This window comes from Balaenoptera borealis (assembly GCF_965194805.1).
Source record: "Balaenoptera borealis genome assembly, chromosome: 15".
Lineage (NCBI taxonomy): Eukaryota > Metazoa > Chordata > Mammalia > Artiodactyla > Balaenopteridae > Balaenoptera > Balaenoptera borealis.
In genome coordinates this window covers 60,568,754-60,588,121 of record NC_138871.1, presented here as the reverse complement: position 1 = coordinate 60,588,121, position 19,368 = coordinate 60,568,754, and the positions used below count along the sequence as shown (strand labels likewise).

The following is a 19,368-nucleotide window of genomic DNA, read 5'->3' as shown; positions in this document are numbered from 1 at the left end:
TGAGAAGCCTAGGGGGTGGCCAGAAATGGTTTGTATTTGAATGCATCTGTGTTTGGTTCCTGGGGAGCAGGCTTCCTCCTTCCTTTTCCGTCTCCATTCCAGAATTGTTCCCAGGACAGAGAACTGCTCCTAGATTTGTAGCGTGTGAAGGTGTTCTTGTGGGCAGCGCCAGATGCAAGGAGCAAATAGAACTCCGGGTCTGCAGCGTACACCTTCCCAGAGAGGATAGCGACCACATCCTGCACGTTAGTGAGATCGGGGAGGCCGGCCCTGCCTTTCCAGGCTGCCTGCCCTCCAGCTCCACTAGTACAAACACACCACTTCCGTGTCCAGACTAAACCAGAGGAGGCTGAGCAGCTGTGATGGGACCACCATTTCTGTGTAGGAGGGCTTGGGGCAGCAGTCTCAGTATAAGGGTGTCCGGGGTATGGCTCGAAACTTAGATGGTGCTATGTTGGTTTGGGGTGATTTGTGAGAAGTGGAAGCACTGATGGAGATCAGAGGGGCTAAATTTCCCACATAAAGCCATTTCTTGACACTGCCACTGTGTCAACTGACCAGAAAGGCTGGACTGATTTCTCCCCTCTCTCCCTTACTGGTTCTGTTCTCTGACCCTAGGCCATTAACATAATTTGGCTATCTATGTTCAACTACTGTCTTTATCATGGTGTCAGGATATCAGCTGACCTGTCCCTGCTGCTCGTCTTGGCTTCCTGTGAACCGTCACTGTGGGAACCTTGTGACTCTCGGGGAAGAGTGGAGGCCAGGGGTCTCCTATGAGCCTCCATTGTCGCTGGAGTCTGCTCGAGCTGCTCTGAAGCAGCATGTGGGAAAATTCTTCTGCCCCAACGTGTTCCCCTTTTGAAATCATCAAGCAAACCCCGAACACTGGCAGAAGGGCTGCCCCTCTCACACGAGAGCAGTTAACAGCCATTGGCAGACCGAGTCCAGTGGATCCAGGGGGATTTGGGAAGGTGGTCTTGGTTCTCATAGATCAACATCCGGCCCCAGCAATGCACTGCTCTTGGGCAGTGGGTCCCCCCAGGGTGCCATGAAAACTGATGGGGGCAGGCAAGGGAGTCCTGGCCAGAGAAGTGGAAAGCACCTCTGACCTTAGTGAAGTGAGTCCTTGGTATGACCTTGAATGGCTGTTTAAAAGGGCTGATTTTGACACATCATCATCAGGAAAACACAGTAGTTAAGGGCACGGACTCAAACCCTGACTGCTTAGGTTTAAATCCTCACCAGCTCTGTGATTTTGGACAATTTATTCTACCTCTGCGGGCCTCATGTGTAGAGTGTAGAGTGGAGACAGTAACTGGACCTACCTCATTAGTTGTGAAAATTAAATGAGATAATACGTGTAAAGTGCTTAGAACACTTCCTGGCATTTAGTTAAGAGCTCTGTAAGTATTAACTATTATTATGACCATCATCATTATCATCATTGCCACCATTTACTGAGTGTTTAATATGTACCAGACACTGAGCTAAGCATATACATGCATTAGCTCATGGAACTACCCTTTGAAATAGATGTTATGCTTCAGTTAAGCCTCATTTGAAGAAACGGGCATTTGGAGAGGTCAGGTAACCTGCACAAAGTTAAACGGGTAAGTCACTGGTAGAGTCAAGATTTGGAGCCAAGTCTCCCCAACTCCAAAGTCTATGCTGTTATTGCCCTCAGCTACTGTCCATAATACAGCTGTATTCCTAAGCACTTCCTATATGCTGGGTAGGAGCACCTTGCATGCCTTATCTCACTTAATTTCCATAATCCTATGAGTAGACACTCTTGTTATCCCCGTTTTATAGATGAGGAAGTCAAGATTCAGAGAAGCTCAATGACCTCCATAATTTTTTACAGCAAAGAAAGTCAGGATTTAAATCCAGGCCTGTCTGACCCTAAAATCCATTCTAATGTCTATTGAGTTTAACTGCCCACCAAGTAAGCAGGATGCTCCTGAAGCTGATAACAGTAATTGGTGATGATGACTGCTGATACGTCCTGCAGCCGGGGAGCACAGTTTGCCTAATGAGCCGCATTCTCTGAGCTGGCATTGGGGCAATTTCCACTTTCTCTGATACTTCATTTTCCTGTGGTTTCTTTGAGCCGTTGAATTGCTCAGATTAAGACAAGCTTCTGTGCCCTTTCACGTGTTACTTTGTTGTCCATGCTGCAAGAATATGGAGGAATCATAAACCGTCCCGAAGGAGGCCCTGATGTATTATGCAAAGCCTTTGCCACATTGCTATAGGAGGAATCTGCCAGGAAACTCCCAGTCGGCATTTCTTGCCCAGACACCTCAGGTTATGTGACTGCAACATTCCAAATGTGCATTTCAGTATCAGGTCATGAGAGGGCAACTTGTTTTGTGACAAGTAGTGGTATAGGCAGAAAATACTTACCAGCCTATAGATCAGAGATTCTTAACCAGGCATGCATCACTGGACTTCAGAGGTTCTGGGAACATTTTGTGTGTGTGTGTGTGTGTGTGTGTGTGTAACAGAGTGAGCAGTAACTATGTGCCAGGTGCTGGTCTAGAGATACGACCTCCTTCATAGCATTCTCTCAATTAAACATCACAGTATCTGTATTAGGTAGATACCAATATTAGCTCCATTTTATAAGTGGGGAAATTGAATCTTACAGAGGCATAGAAACCTACCAAGGTCAGTTAGCAAGTCTGTCTCAATCCTAAGACATCTTACATAGATTTGTAATCAACATATAGGACAAATCATAGAAAATAATTTTCAAATAACATACTTAATATTTTTAAAAACATTTCTTTTTTTAAATAATTAATTAATTTTTTTTTTTATGGCTACGTTGGGTCTTCATTGCTGTGCGTGGGCTTTCTCTAGCTGCGGCGAGCGGGGGCTACTCTTCTCTTCGTTGCGGTGCGCAGGCTTCTCATTGCGGGGGCCTCTCTTGTTGCGGAGCATGGGCTCTAGGCACGTGGGCTTCAGTAGTTAAGTTGTGGCATGTGGGCTTTGTTGCTCCTGCGGCATGTGGGATCTTCCCAGACCAGGGCTCGAACCCGTGTCGCCTGCATTGGCAGGCGGATTCTTAACCACTGCGCCACCAGGAAAGTCCCAGAAACATTTCTTTTTTAAGGGAGAAAAAATTATTGGAGAAAATTTCTTCCCTCCACCAAACTTTTCTACAAAGTCTGTGCCAGATTTTCTTTTGCTTTCTTTTCTCTTTTCTCAAAATGATTTTTAATTGTAATTATAAACAGGAGTTACCGGTGCTGAGGACTGTCTGGAGGGACTCTGGTTTTCTTCCAATAGCACTGTACTTGTGTTATTGGGTTGTGTGAAGATGAGCTAGAAAGGGGACCTGCCAGGAAAGAAGGGGCTGAAAAATGAATAAACATGAAGATTCAGTGACTCTTGCAGTGACCATCTGTTCATCTTCTCAGAGAGTCAGGCACTAGGGCCACCAGGTAGGGAAAAGAGCTATTTCAGATGATGCGAAGTTAAAAGCACTGAATTAAAATTCACCCCGGGAGAATTTTCTCAGTCAGATACTGAGAAGAGTGTTCATGTCCAGATGTCACACAGAAAACCATTTCAGTAGTCAGTGTTTGATCAGGAGTCCATAAGGACTAGTTTACCTTCTACTCTGTTTCTTAAGTCTTTTGCCCAAAAAATCAAGTCAGAGCTAGGAGCCCATAGGACAAGTGTAATATAACTGTCTTGCCTTCACCCCAAATACGGACAACAAGAGTCCATTCCTGTGACAGATTTAATGCCTTGTGACAGAGATCTGGAATGTTAGAGAATCTCGTTTCCAATAATCAGGTCTACATCATCTTCTTGCAAGAATGAGGCAGCTGTAGTTGCCAGAGTGATATTCACATGACCACTCTTGTGATTCACAGATGAGAGTAGTCCTGTGCCTTGTCCAGTTAGCCAATCCTGACTTACCTTTCAAGGTTAGCCTCCTGTCACCACCTCTGGAAAACCTTTCCTGACCCTCCTGGCTGCATTAGGTGCTGCTGCTCTCTGCTCCATCAGAGCCCTTTGAATGCCATTCTTGTTGCATTTGTCATACTCTCCTGTAAGTTTTTATTTTTTTGTCTGTCTCTTTCATCAGATTCTAAGTTCCCTGGGGTCAGTTTAATGTCTGGTGCATAAAAGATACTCAAAAATGGGTAAACTAGCAAATTTATGTTTGTTTTTCCCCCATCCAAAAGTAATTGCAAGGATTAGTGTTCTTAAGGTAGAATCATCTAAAGGGACTTCTGTCAAAATTTGTCACCTCCTGTCTTGTCAAATCAAGTGCCAAGAGGTGAAAACATGCCAAGGCAGTATACTAGTTATCTATTGCTATGTAATAAATTACTCTCACTTTATTATCTCTTACTGTTTCTGGTAAGAAACAGTGGTCAGGAATTTAGACAGGGCATATCTTGTCTCTACGTATGATGTCTAGGACCTCTGCTGGAAGGTTAGAGCAGGGGCTGGAATCATCAGAAGGCTCATTCACTTGCATGTCTGGCAGTTGATGCTGGCTATTGGTTGGGTGCTGTCAGCCAGAAAACCCCACGCATGGCCTTTCAATGTGACTTGAGCTTCCTTACAACATGGCGGCCGGAACCAAGAGCAAATGTCCTGAGGCAGAGAGGGCCAGGGCAAAGCCACTTTGTATTTATAACCTGCCCTCAGAAATCACATAGCATCACTTGTACCACATTCTATTGGTTGAGGCAGTTACAAAGGTCCATCCAGGCTTAAGGGAGGGAAAAAAGACTTCACCTCTCACTGAAGGAGTGTCAACATCACATTGTAAGTAGAGCCTGTGGGATGAATATATCCTGGTGTGGCCATCTTTGAAAAATGCAGTATGCCACAAGCAGTCATGGGGAAAAGGTCGAGTGCCTGTAAGACTCCTTCATGTGAGATAAGAGATATGAATCAAAGCAGATGGATTTCATGAAGGCAGTGAGTTTTTCCTGTACTTCCAGAGGGCAGGTAATTATAACTCTGTCAGGAATGAGGAGCTAGAGGAAGATTTAAGGCCTTGTGACAGACATCTGGAATGTTAGAGTCCTGTTTCCACTGCTCAGGTCTACATCATCTTCTTGCAAGAATGAGTCAGCTGTAGTTGCCAGGGTGACACTCATGTGAGCTGTCTTTGTAGAGGTCCTCTGTAGACTTGACCTTATTCCTGGCTCACTGTCACTCCAACATTACTCTTATCATAATTCTACATTATTTCATTATCCATATTGATGATACCCTGACCTTTAAGCTTCTTGACGTCCTCTCAGCTTCTTGACGTCCTCTCCCAATGATCTTGTCCTCCAAGGTTTTCAGCTACTCACTCCTATGATCTTTGAGTCATACCCTTGACTTTATCACTACCTCTTACTGCAGCCTTTTATGATCACTATTTAAGATGTTTGTTTCAGCTTCAATAATTCTTCAATGCCACAAGAACCTATAGTCACTTGATCCTACCACCCTTTCACTGTTGACCTCCTCCCCTACTAAGATCAAAAGTCCATCATTAGAGGGCTTCCCTGGTGGCGCAGTGGTTGAGAATCTGCCTGCCAATGCAGGGAACACGGGTTTGAGCCCTGGTCTGGGAAGATCCCACATGCCACGGAGCAACTAGGCCCGTGAGCCGCAACTACTGAGCCTGCGCGACTGGAGCCTGTGCTCCGCAACAAGAGAGGCCGCGATAGTGAGAGGCCCGTGCACTGCGATGAAGAGTGGGCACCGCTTGCCACAACTAGAGAAAGTCCTCGCACAGAAACGAAGACCCAACACAGCCAAAAATAAATAAATAAATAAAAAAGAATTCCCCTTCTCCACTTAAAAAAAAAAAAAAAAAAAGTCCATCATTAGAATCACCCCTTTTCATATGCTCTCCACTCCCTCGCCTTCTCCTTTTTCTTTGTATTCTCCTAACAAAGCCCAACCCTGACTAATCCTACCCACCCATACCCTCTACAGCTGCCACTATACAGCTACTGGTCTCATTCAAAATTCATGACAGTAACCTCAAGTGGGTCCTTAGTGGGGCCTGCAGTCAGACTTTCCCTGAAATAGGGAAGCAGAAGTACTGCCTCAGGCCACTCCCCCAGAGCTGTAACCCCACACCTTTGGGTTAGAGCCCACCATCTGCCAGGCATTGCTGCTCAGACCTAAACGCACACCCAGCCAACCTTATTCAGGACAATAAGAAATCCTCATCTGAAAACGGCTTCTCTCTGCTGACACCACAGCTTTCTGGTCACTTCAAAACCAAAGTCTGGTGATGTGACATCCTCTCTGAAGGCACCCTTTCCATTTCGGCTTCATTTTCTGTACACTCAGCGTTGCTGAGAGAGCTATTTTGACATCTCCTTCTATTCTTAGCACCAAAGCACAAACTCACATATGTAGATAAACTGAAATTGAAAGAACTGCACATTCATTCTCCAAAGTCTTAGAAAAATCAAGAGTACTTGAGGGCTGGAGGTGCGAGGGGCTGTACCCAAGTCACTCCAGGGTGAGGTGGAGAGTGCCTGAGTAGGGGCCTGGAGGCTGTGACACTATGCAGATGTGTCACCTTGGGCAAGTCCCTTTAGCCGTCTGGGTTCCAACCTCATCTGCAAAGCAAGGGTACTAGATGAGGTAATTCCTAAGGTCCTTTCTAGATCTTTCATTCTGACTTTGTCACAGGATGCTACAACATTCACATTTGCCCTTTTTTTTTCCCTTTACTTCATTCATTCATCAGGTTTTCAGTCAAGTAAAGGCTCTGTTTAATGCTCAGAGGGTCAAAAATCAGTAGGACACAATCCCTGCCCTCTAGGGGCTCACATTCCTTACGGATATAAAGCTTGATATAATCCTATAGCTATGCCTTAATGGGATGAATGTCTTGGAGAAAGTATGTTCAAAGTGGGATGAACAAAGTAGAAAAGGGGATTAGTTCTGGCTGTGGAGGATACAGTCCCTCACAGAGGAAATAGCATTAGAGAATAAGCATTCTTTTTTTTTTTTTTAATTTATTTATTTATTTTTGGCTGTGTTGGGTCTTCGTTGATACGCGCAGGCTTTCTCTAGTTGCAGCGAGCGCGGACTACTCTTCGTTGTGGTGCACGGGCTTCTCATTGCGGTGGCTTCTCTTGTTGTGGAGCACGGGCTCTAGGCGCGCGGGCCTCAGCAGTTGTGGCACGTAGGCTCTAGAGTGCAGGCTCAGTAGTTGTGGCCCTTGGGCTCTAGAGCACAGGCTCAGTAGTTGTGGCACACAGGCTTAGTTGCTCTGCAGCATGTGGGATCTCCCCAGACCAGGGATCGAACCCGTGTCCCCTGCATTGGCAGGCAGATTCCCATCCACTGCGCCACCAGGGAAGCCCGAGAATAAGCATTCTTAAATGACCTGGTGGGCTTGGCTGGAGTGGGGTGGGGGAGCCCAGAAACGTCATTCCAGTTACAAGAAAGGGTCCAAAGACATAGTGAATCTGGGAGACAAATTCTAAGTTTCCCATATGCCTGACCAGTAAGCACATGAGGGAGTGTGTCAGGGCATGAGGCTGGAAAAGACAGATTGGAACCTTCTCTTTTTCTTCTCATTCAGCAAAAATCTCTTTTTACAATTATCCCAAGTGTCTAAATTTTAAGTCAGGGCTTCTCTGCCGTTCTTGAAGTCTTACCCTCTCTAAGCTCTGCTTTGTGTTATATATATATTTCCTGAAATTTAGCCCTTTTATTTATTTATTTTTTTTATTTTATTTTTTTTTTTAAATGAAAGCTTCTTTATTTATTTATTTAATTTATTTTTGGCTGCGTTGGGTCTTCGCTTCTGTGTGAGGGCTTTCTGTAGTTGCGGCAAGTGGGGGCCACTCTTCATCGCGGTGCGCGGGCCTCACTGTCGCGGCCTCTCTTGTTGCGGAGCACAGGCTCCAGACGCGCAGGCTCAGTAGTTGTGGCTCACGGGCCCAGTTGCTCCGCGGCATGTGCGATCTTCCCAGACCAGGGCTTGAACCCGTGTCGCCTGCACCGGCAGGCAGATTCTCAACCACTGCGCCACCAGGGAAGCCCTAGCCCTTTTATTTATGCCATCCTCCTGAAAATGTTCAAACATATCATTTATCAAATATTTCCATGTAATGTGTAGGGCGGCAAATAATAGCAGCTTTGTTTTACAGAGAGAAAAGCTAAAGTAAACATTGATTGCTCAGTATCATAGATTGCTCAATATCAGGTTAATAGACATGAAATATGCCTTGGGTCCTTCCTTCATGAAAATTCCAAGGCTTTCTTATTTCTTTAAAGTCAAGAAAAGTAAGTAATTGATTGACTGACCCGGGCAATCACATTGGGACAGTTTTAAGGGTTCGATTTTGAGTCAAATATGGCTTTAAGAAAGAACTAAATATTGTGAGCACCATTTAAAGTTAGGGAAGAAAGCATAACATAAATTACCACTCAGAATATGGGTTGGTAAGATTAAAATCTTCTTGAGCCCATGAGAACAGCTGCTTCTTTTTCCCAGTCTAATTGTTTCATAAGGAAACACTGTTGGCTTTTTTAAAGTCAGTGTGGGAGATAGTTGGTCACCCAGACTTCACAGGACAGTAGCGCCCCGGTGGGTCACTACCATCCAGGATTTGGCCTTCGAGATCCAAAAAGTTCAGCCATCCTCCAGAACTGCTCAGGGTTTAGAGGACTGACTGAACTCAGACAAGGTGTATGTTTATAAAGCAAGCTCTTTATATTGTGTCTCTAGCACCATCTACTGGGAAACAAAAGTGCCTTTATTAGAATTACATTAGAATGTGTCAGAAACCCAACTGGGAGCAAAGAGGAGAAAAGGGGAGGAAGAAGTTCAGAAGATTCTAAGAAACAGAGAATTAAGTATATTATATTGAAGTGACTTGTATATAGATGTAACCACTAAAACAAAAACACAAACTTTCTAAATTATCAGGAACAAACACAGACCATATTGTAAAAGATTTTTTTTAAAAAAGCGAGTAGAATTCATAAACACAGAAAGCATACCATAAAATATAATGACAAACTAAGAACAATTAGAATATACGTGTCATCTTAATGCCATAAAACGCCCCTATTAAACAGTCTCTCAGATTAAATCACAAAGCAAAACCCAACAGAATGCTGTTTACAAACCAAGTGACTCAGAAAGTTTGAAAATACAAGAATTCAAAAGCAAACCAAGCAAGTGAAAGCCGAAGTAGCAGGGGGTCTCAATGTAAACACCAGAAAAGGCTGATTTCAGGACAGAAAACATTCTGTTTTCTAAAGGATGCAATTCACAATGGATGCAATTCACAATGGAAGTTCACCAAAAAATGACCATATCTAAGACCATGAAAAAAACCTCAGGCAGTTTCACAAAATACAACACAGCCAATACTGACCTAGAATTTTTTTTTTTTCCTAGAAATGTTTTAACTCTCTCTTAATAATTCTTGGATCAAAAATGAAGTCAAACCCCAAAACTAAGGATATTTAGAAAATAAATATATAATTATTTATGTATAATGGAAATATATACATAACATATAGGAATATATAGTAAGCAAATATTATATTACAATTATCTATAATGGAAACTCCTACATGTGATATAGTTAAAATAATACTCAGAAAATTTTAGCACTACTTATATTAATCAAAAATTGTGAAATTAAATGAATTAGGCATCTAATGCAGATATTTGAAAAGGAATAATAAAATAAACCCAAGAGAACAAAAGAAAAATTAACAAAAATAAAAGAAATTATAATTTTGAAAAGAATCAGAAAAGGTAGTACTCATAAATCCAAGAGCTGCTTCATTGGAGGGAAAATACCCCCCAATAAAACAGATATAGCATAGCTAATCTATTCAGTCCACAGAATTAGATATGAGCATAGGCAAATAACCACAGACAGATGAAACCGAAAGGATCATAAATTATTTCTTTCCTCAACTCTTTGCAAATAAACATGAGAGTAATATAGATGAAATGGATAATTTTCTAGGAAAATATATAAATTTGCAATTGTGACCTCAAAAAGAAATTTTAAATACATTATCATAGAAAAAATAGAGAAAAGTATGAGTGCATATGGAGTTGTCTAATGAAATACCTAGGAATAAATTTAGCAACAACCTCCAAGATAAACTGAGTGAAAAGTTCAAGGTGGAAACAGGCTGTGAGTTTGTGGATGTGCACGGACGTGCACTTAAATGCTTGGATATCCTTGTAGTATCTGTGGAAGGTGCATGAGAAACAAGTGACAATGGTTGCTTCTGTTGAAGGAAACTGGATCTGTAGGGAACAAAGACGAGAGAAATTCTTTTCACTGTAGAGTACGACTTTGTACCTTTTACATTTGTTATCTTTTAAATTGATTACATGTGTAAATATTACCTACACAAGAATTCTTTTTTGGAAAAGGAGAACCAAGACAAAGGAAATAGATGCTTTTAAAGGATGTTTCAAAAAGAATACCACTTAACTTTTCCTAAAGCTGACTCTGGTAAGAGAAGGATCCTCTTGGTTGAACAGTGGACACCAGACACTAGGATGGTCTTAGCCAGGCCTCCGTGTCTCCCTCAGGAGCTCTGGAACCCAGGCACCCTCGCGGCTCTGTGTGAACTCAAAGACCCCAGTCCTCACGTGCCAAAAAGACTACATTTCTGAGCAGAAGTTCTGAGTTAAGGAAAGGAAACCCTCTTTTCACCCAGAGACAGGACATTCATGTTTCTTAGTATTTAGGAACTCAGAAGCAGAACCAAATGCTTTAAATGGCTAAAAGTCAGTTCTCTTTTTCCTATTTAATTTTTTAATGGTAAGGTACAAGCTCCTCATTTTTCTTAGCCTCCTAAGATTCCAGCCCCACTTTGCATGCTGTATCTCTCCTCTAAAAATAGCAGGAACCAAGTTCCTAAAACATTATCCATCTGACCGCATGAAAGGAAAAATAACTCTCACCCTGAAAGAGTATGTTAAACACCTAATGTCTGTACTTACCTTCAAAATATATGATTCAGGTCTGGGACAATACAAAAACTTTTAAATGTACTAAACTGTATCATTGTGTAAGGCTCTGAAACAAGAGTCCCTTTCCTCTTTCCCCCTCAAGAAAGACTGGCCAGATTGCCTGGCCTGCTGCAGAGGAACCTGGGATTCTTTGTATTTGGGGAAGATCCTAGGACCAGGGGCTTCTCACTCCTAAGTGGGTCATACTTTTAGGGGGTGGGATGGGGTGCACCTCTGCCATCATCTGTTCCTAGGGTTTTCTAGGTGAGCTGCTCAGAGCTTGTACTGGCTTCACTCTGGCTTTTATATACATGTATTTTATGTTGTATACAGTTGACCCTTGAACAGTGCGGAGGTTGGGGCACTAACCCTCCATGCAGTCGAAAATCCACCTATAACTTTACAGTTGGCCCTCCACATCTGCAGATTCAACCAATCAAGGACAGTGTAGGGACTTTCCTAGTGGCGCAGTGGTTAAGAATCCGCCTGCCAATGCAGGGGACACGGGTTCGATCCCTGGTCCAGGAAGATCCCACATGCCGCAGAGCAACTAAGTCTGTGCGCCACAACTGCTGAGCCTGCACGTCTAGAGCCCGTGAGACACAACAAGAGAAGCCGCTGCAATGAGAAGCCCGCACACTGCAACGAAGAGTAGCTCCTGCTCTCCGCACTAGACAAAAGCCCATGTGCAGCAATGCAGCCAAAAAAAATAAAATTAAAAATTAAAAAAATTTTTTACAGTACAGTGTAGTACTGTAGTATGTGTTACTGAAAAAAATCCATGTATAAGTGGACCCGTGCATTTCAAAACCATGTTGTTCAAGGGTCAACGGTATATGTATATTTATTTTACGTGTGTGTGTGTGTGTGCGCACTTGTATTTATTGAGCTTCCCTCTGAAATAAAAAATTCTGCAGGAATGGGGTAGGGGGTGAAAGTCAGTGATTTAGTCCAGCTTATTTGTTGCACTGATGAAAAACCCCAGGCTCAGAGAAGTGATTTCATCTAACTTTACTTAATCTCTTTCCTCATCTGAGGCATTCTACCCTGCAACTGCTACTACTGCTGCTGCTGCTGCTGCTACTATTACAGTACACACACACACACTACCACCTTGTACTTAAGCTGTTTCCTCCACATCGATTATTCTTCAACCTTCTTCACCCATTCAACCTACTGTGACCTCACCTCAAGTCTCAGCTCAGCTAATAAACTTTTTTTTTTTTTTTTTTTAATTTTATTTATTTATTTATTTGGCGGTGTTGGGTCTTCGTTTCTGTGTGAGGGCTTTCTCTAGTTGCGGCGAGCGGGGGCCACTCTTCATCGCGGTGCACGGGCCTCTCACTGTCGCGGCCTTTCTTGTTGCGGAGCACAGGCTCCAGACGCGCAGGCTCAGTAGTTGTGGCTCACGGGCCTAGTTGCTCCGCGGCATGTGGGGTCTTCCCAGACCAGGGCTCGAACCCGTGTCCCCTGCATTGGCAGGCAGATTCTCAACCACTGCGCCACCAGGGAAGCCCAGCTAATAAACTTTTATCCATGAAATCTCCCCAGTCCGCCACATCTAAGCCAACCCAGTCACACTGCCTGTCTTCTTTCTCACAGCTGTGCCTCTATGGGAGCACTCTTCACACTCTGTGGTTATGAGCGGCTTATACGTCCTCTCCCTCCTTCAGACTGCAAGCAGCTTAAAAAGGCAGGTCATGTCTCATCTATGTATCAGCTCTGCCCAGCAGAGTGCCTGGCATACAGTAGGTGTTTAATGTGATGATCGATCAGACGAGTGACTGTGAATAGGCTCCTAGTCCATTGCCCTGGCTCTGTCATACTCCAGGAACATGCCTACGAGGAGGAATTCTTCCGCACATTCCCTGGGCTTTCTTAACTGAGCTAAATTCAGAATATTTGCGTACGTTGTTTGAGATGGCTCAGCCTAGCATCTAGGGAAGAACAGATCTGAAAGCTGGGAAGAGAATGAAAGGTGATAAAGCAAAATGGCACAATATTCAGAAGAATGTAAAACCCATGTTATAGCCTTTTGGCAAACATGTCTAAAGGACTGTTGAGAAATTTGCTCTCTCCCTTGGATCTCCAGAGAAATTACTCACAAGATAACGCTAATTCGTCTTTTTCACCCTCAAAGCCCTGATTTTTTTTTTTTGGCTGCACCGCGTGGCTTGCAGGATTTTAGTTCCCCAACCAGGGGTCAAATCCTGGGTCCTCGGCAATGAGAGTGCAGAGCCCTAAACACTGGACCGCCAGGGAATTTCCTCAAAGCCCTGATTTCTTGTTCAGTGGTTTTAGTAGAGCAGAAGATGTGGCAAATTATTTTCACATATTTTATCAACTCTAAGATGCCATCAGTTGTAAAGTTCACCATTATTTTACATTCCATGAAGGAAAAAAACCACCTCTGCCAGTTAAACCATGACATGACATGATTTCAGAGATTTTAAAATATGAAAATGAGGGAATTCCTGGCAGTCCAGTGGACTCTGCGCTTTCACTGTCGGGGCCCAGGTTCGATCCCGTGGGGGGAACTAAGATTCTGCAAGCCGAGCGGAATTATAATATATATATATTAAAAAAAATATATATATAAATATATATTTTATAGCCTATATATATATATATATATATATATATATATATATGAGAAAATGAGTGTCTTAAATTGAGGAAATATGGTATATCAATATCACAGGTTGTTGTTTGATGATATCAAGTTGTGTGGGTCTCAGTCTCATCTGTTACATGAGCAGTTTGGACCAGATGAGCTCTGAGAACCCTTCTGGTCCCAACACCCTTGAGTTCTGTAACACCACGAAGGGATAGTCTTGACTGGGCATCATTTGTTGTGTAATAACCACCAAGATGGGGCTCCCATCCAGATTCCTTCTGTGCTTTGCCCTTTAAGAGTTGAGGGTCTTCACACTGCAGTGTCCTCCCTCAGGATTGGTCACCCACCCACATCATTGAAAAGAGGCTTCAGAATGTCCCACCTTGATAAGAACAAATATACTTATTAGAGGTTGAGGAATCTGGCTTACACATAGGAAGGGGGTGGTGATTGCCAACTATAACTCCTCCAAGAAGCACTCCTAGAGACACAAAGCTTTCATTCAAAGGATTGACTCTGGGCTTCCCTGGTGGCGCAGTGGTTAAGAATCCACTTGCCAATGCAGGGGACATGGGTTTGAGCCCTGGTCTGGGAAGATCCCACATGCTGCGGAGCAACAAAGCCCGTGTGCCACTACTGAGCCTGCGCTCTAGAGCCCGCAAGCCACAACTACTGAAACCCGCGAGCCTAGAGCCTGTGCTCCACAACAAGAGAAGCCACCGCAATGAAAAGACTGCACATTGCAATGAAGAGTAGCCCCTGCTCGCCGCAACTAGAGAAAGCCTGCGCACAGCAACGAAGACCCAACGCAGCCTAAATAAATAAATAAACAAACAAACAAAGGATTGACTCTAAAATTGGCTAATAGTAGAGTGGCCATACATCCTAGTTTCCCCCCAACTGTCCCGGTTAACTCATTTGTCCCAGTGTTGTTATTAACAGTTCTATGTTTCAAGTCTACAGACTGATCAGGGAAGTGATTGGGGAAGAGTGGCTACCAGTGTCGCTTTGGCTAATAATGGCCCCAAATGGTTCGAAAATCACTAATCTCAGGAACACTGTTAGCATCTGGTTAGCCAGTACCAGGTATTAATGCTCAGTTATGAGCCCTGGGATAGTTCAGCATTAAAGCAAGAAATGTCAACAAGGAGGTTGACTCAATGGTTAGGACAACCATCACCCTTTATCCAACGTATTCCTTAACGGAAATTATGCGTTTCCTTGATTTTTGTACTTTTTTCACACTTGAATGATTCTGAGTGTTATAGCTACTGCATCTTGCAGTCAGTAACATTTTACAATTAAGGAGATCCAATAATTTATTCTTCTTAGGATCTGGACTCCTACCTCCTTTACAACTTGAAATGAAGGCTGGGAGGGTAGAACCAGTGGGTCTTTAGGATATAAAGGTTTTATTTAGGCATTTGTCACTCTTTTTTCTGCCTCTTCCCACCAGGAGAAGTTGCTCCAGTGCAGGGAACTGCATTTGACCTGAGGAAGCCAGTGGAGCTTGGAAAACACCTGCAGGAGTTCCACATGAATGGCTTTGACCACAACTTCTGTCTGAAGGGATCTAAAGAAAAGCGTTTTTGTGCACGGTAGGCACTTTTCATTTGCTGCCTGTACTTTTCATTTGCCTTTCATTTGTTGGGAAGAAAAGATGCCAACTCCTATTTGAGGAGCTTTTCCGCCGCCATATTAATGCCATTTACTATGCTACAGGGGACCAACTACCACATCCTATGTGCCTTTTCAAAGCTCCTATTCCATAGGTGAATACATCTCCCCCCTCCCCCATCACACCGTTTTCCCTGTGCCCCTACCTGGCATCCTGTCTCTTTGCTTCCCCTCTCCCCATCTCTGCCTGTTCTCTAAGGCCCTTTTTTTGTTAGAAGCCCCAACTCCTCCTGACTGAAGTCACCTCTGCTTTCCATGAACTTCCAGAGTCCTTCGTCCTTTCTTGATTTTTGATGTATGATTTGCCTACTTCCATGACAAGCTGGAGGTTGCATTTCCCTTATAGCACTCACCACCTCCAGCCTTGTCTGACAGGCGTCTGTGTCCGCATTCTCCTTCTCACTAAATTCCAAGTACCTTGTGCCATCTTATCTTTGTGAATCTCTACCTTTACCCTAACACCCTAATACCATGCTCGGCACTAACAAATAATCAATAAATGTTTGCAGGATGAACGGGTCTTAAATAAAGCAGAGAAAATAATTTAAGCTCTAACAGAAACAGAAAGAACTTCAAAAGCCTTCTCTTGCTCAGAGCCCCAGCACCAAGACCCCAGCTGTGTTCTTCTAGCTCAAGCCTGCTTTTCTCCTCTGTCCCTCCTATTCACATTTCTCTTTCCACGGCCCCCACGTGAGAAGACCCTCCGACCTCCCTGCTACTATTCAAATCCTGGCCTTTCTCTTTCCAAACATCTTTCCCCGAACCTCTTGGTTGACTACACATTGTGGGGATGTCTTACCTCGGTAAGTCTGTGAGACCCAGCCTTTCTTTATCTGTATATCCCTTTGACCCCAAGTATAGGACCAGGTGGGTACTCTCCCATCTGTAGAGGCCTGGTTTTTTTAAAAAAGGAAACAATTTGGCAGAAACCCAGAACAGATCTATTCTGCGGGGGATCTGGCTAAAGAGCCCTGCCTGCTCTAGCCCCAAGGGTGGCGGGCAGTTTAATTTGGAGAAGCATCTATTCTCTTTCAGAAGACATAGCTGGTTGTCTTGCCAGACCAAGCAGAGAGCTCCACCTCTTTATGAGAAAGTATCCCAGCCTAACTATCTGTCTCCAACCTGGCCACCCCCGACACACACAAACATATCTGACTGGGGTGAGTCCCTTTTGCCCTTCCCCAGAGAAGCCAAGCTCAGAGTGAGAAGTTGCTATTGGGGATCCTCAAAACCACCTACTCATGCCTCACCTAAGAGGCTGTGAGAAGTTCCCGCCATGCTCTTCTTACCTTTGTCTCCTCCGTATATGTTGTCCCTGCTCTGTGACTGGGTCTGATTCCTGTCTCAGAGCTGCTTCCCAGCTTTTCCCTGTCTGCTTTTCCACCCTGGACCTATATATATGTGGTCTGGCTTTATCCCTAGGGTCCATCATGCTGGGAGCGGGCGGGTACTGGAAGTGTACACCACCCAGCCGGGTGTCCAGTTTTATACGGGCAACTTCCTGGATGGCACACTGAAGGGCAAGAGTGGAGCAGTCTATCCCAAACACTCCGGTTTCTGCCTTGAGACCCAGAACTGGCCTGATGCAGTCAATCAGGTAAGTCTACAAGCCAGCTTGTTAGAGTGGTGGTGTGTCCAAGGTCACACTGGATGACAGAGGTCATAACACTCAAGTCAGACTTGATCTGTATGATTCAAAAATCTGTGTATGTTCTCTTCTCCAAGTCATGAACAACACAGGAAACTCTTAACCACATTACTAAGATGGCATTTACATGTTAAAAAAAATCTATTATTTTCTGCAACCACAGTGTTAAGATGATCCTCCAAATCTTTTCATCCTGTTTACTTCCTCATAACTTTCTTTTCTAGCTATTTTATAGAGTAATGCTCCTCAAAGCTCCAGCCCATAATAAGATGCTTGTAGCTTGCACCAGAATGTAAATCAACCCTGCTTCCTTAAGAAAGTCTTGCTGTGATAGTGTTTAGTGGTGTGGTTGATTTTCATTCTGGTTCAAGTTCTTTATCTCATTGCAAACCAATAATAAACAGTTCTTACACTGGCAACTGGTTCACAGAACTGCTCTAGAGACCAGTCCAAAAGCCATCCTGAATGGTTAAGGGTGCAACCTGGGCTGGCAAGGTGTAACCTGTATTGTTTTCCCCTTCACAGCCCCACTTCCCTCCTGTGTTGGTGAAGCCTGGTGAGGAGTATGACCACACCACTTGGTTCAAGTTTTCTGTGGCTTAAGGAAGTGTAAAGATGTGACCTGCTCCAGGGCCAGGCTGGGAGCCCCTTCCGCAGCCTGTCACCTATGCAGAGATGAGATGAAGATTTAGAGGCTTTAAAAGTGATCCTGTGAATTAAAATCATACAAATGGTAGCTGTCATGATAGTCAGTCTGAATAGATTCCTTTCCAAAGACTGGCTCCAGGCCAGGTCTAATGATCAGCTCTATTCTCTGTGCAGTGAAGAGGACCCAGCCATCAATGTCATCATCTAAGCCTTGACCGCAGCCCAGAAGTGGTAACTGAGCTCCTTGTGTTGGCTCCATCTCTCCATTCTGCCTCTTTCTTTTCTACTTTTCACTCTTTCTTTCTTTGATCCTACTCTCATTCCTTTTCTTTTTCCTCCTTCTCTACCTTACACCACCTTGCACTGTGCAGCACTTTGGAGTTTTCAGAGGTCACTTAGCTCATTCAGCCTGCTGGCAGAGGGACCTCTCTGCCCCGATACGGCAACAGATGATGGAAAAGTGAGCCAGCTGAGGCTTAGAGGGGATAAATGACCCACCTAAAGGCACAGAGCTAGGAAAAATTTTAGCCAGGACTCGAGGTCAGGTCATGTGAATTCAAGTCCCCTTTGCCTCCACTCGTCTTCCAGAGCATTCCGAGTGTCACTGATGGGCAAAGGGGGGTCTGACCCTTACTCTGTTAGAGCCATCCTTTCTTCCCAGATTCACTTTTGTAAGAAGCTTTAGTCTGTCTCTGAGCCTACAGATGGTGTGACTTAAAGTGCAAGATCAAAATGTCCAGGAAGAATCTGTAAATTTGATTCTCTGCCTTTGGGGTTAACTGAGAAAGCCCAGCCCAGCCAAGGCATGGGAAGGAAGCCATTGGAGACAGGAGCTGTGTTAGTGTGAGGAAGGCCTTGACTGAGGATTGCACATTGCACCGAGAACAGATGTTGTGTTATGTAGATCAGCCTGGGCTTCCCTCCTTTCCTGAATTACTGAATCATCAGTGATGGGTTTGGGTTGGTGGTTTTTAAAGAAATGTATCTTATACTATTATACACTAATAATCGGTTGAAATAAAATCAAAATCTGCATCTTCAGAAAACTCCCAGTTTCTTCACTTATCTTTAGATCTGTCAGGCATGGACCTCTGGGAAATGGACCAAATATAAATGGTGTGTTCTGGATTCTACCATACTCTCCAATACAGCCCCAGCATCTTCCTGGAGGAACACTACTTAAATGGCAGCCTATGGAAATTCCTATACTTCCCCTCTCTCTTAGCAACAAAAATAAACCAGAGTGTTTATTTTTTAATTCATTTCAGCATGGATTTTCTGAGTACCTATTGTGTACACAGTTCTCTCCTGGGTTTAAGGGGTTCAGAAGGTAATGTCCAAGATGTAGTTATGTCCCTTAGAGATATCACAGTCTCTCTGGGGAAAACAAGACTAATAGTAACAACCAGATGATGTAGAATTGCACCATGACGGAGCTGGGAGCCCTGAGCACTAACTTTGCTCCTGGCTTTTACTACATGGGCAAACAATCTAATTTCATTTGGCCTCAGTTTTCTCACCTGTAAGGCAAAGGGATTCGACTGTAATTACCTGGAAGGTGAGTATATGTCTACAGGCTGGAACTAAAGCTAGCCACTAGTGCAATTCATGTGAGGTGGTGAAAACAAACATGGTACTCAATATGGAAAACACCATATTATATAACTACAGAATTATTAAAGCCTTGTTGAAAATGCAAATAGCCACTCAAATGCAACCCTTCCCCCAAGAGTAAGTCTCCAGGTCCCCAGGAGTCCATGCCTTCCTTGTAGAGTCCAT

At 43.9% G+C, this 19,368-nt stretch overlaps 1 protein-coding gene across 1 annotated transcript in view; it reads left to right on the top strand.

Annotated features, from left to right (window-relative positions):
- The window catches only part of GALM (galactose mutarotase), a 52,619-nt gene extending 33,984 nt beyond the window's left edge, over positions 1-18,635 (top strand). Inside the window, exons 5-7 of the mRNA XM_082356094.1 lie at positions 15,073-15,214; positions 16,716-16,890; positions 17,467-18,635. Of these exons, the coding sequence (XP_082212220.1) occupies positions 15,073-15,214; positions 16,716-16,890; positions 17,467-17,544 (395 nt within the window). The 3' untranslated portion in view covers positions 17,545-18,635. The remainder of the gene's footprint in view (positions 1-15,072; positions 15,215-16,715; positions 16,891-17,466) is intronic.
- The last annotated feature ends 733 nt before the right edge of the window (positions 18,636-19,368 follow it).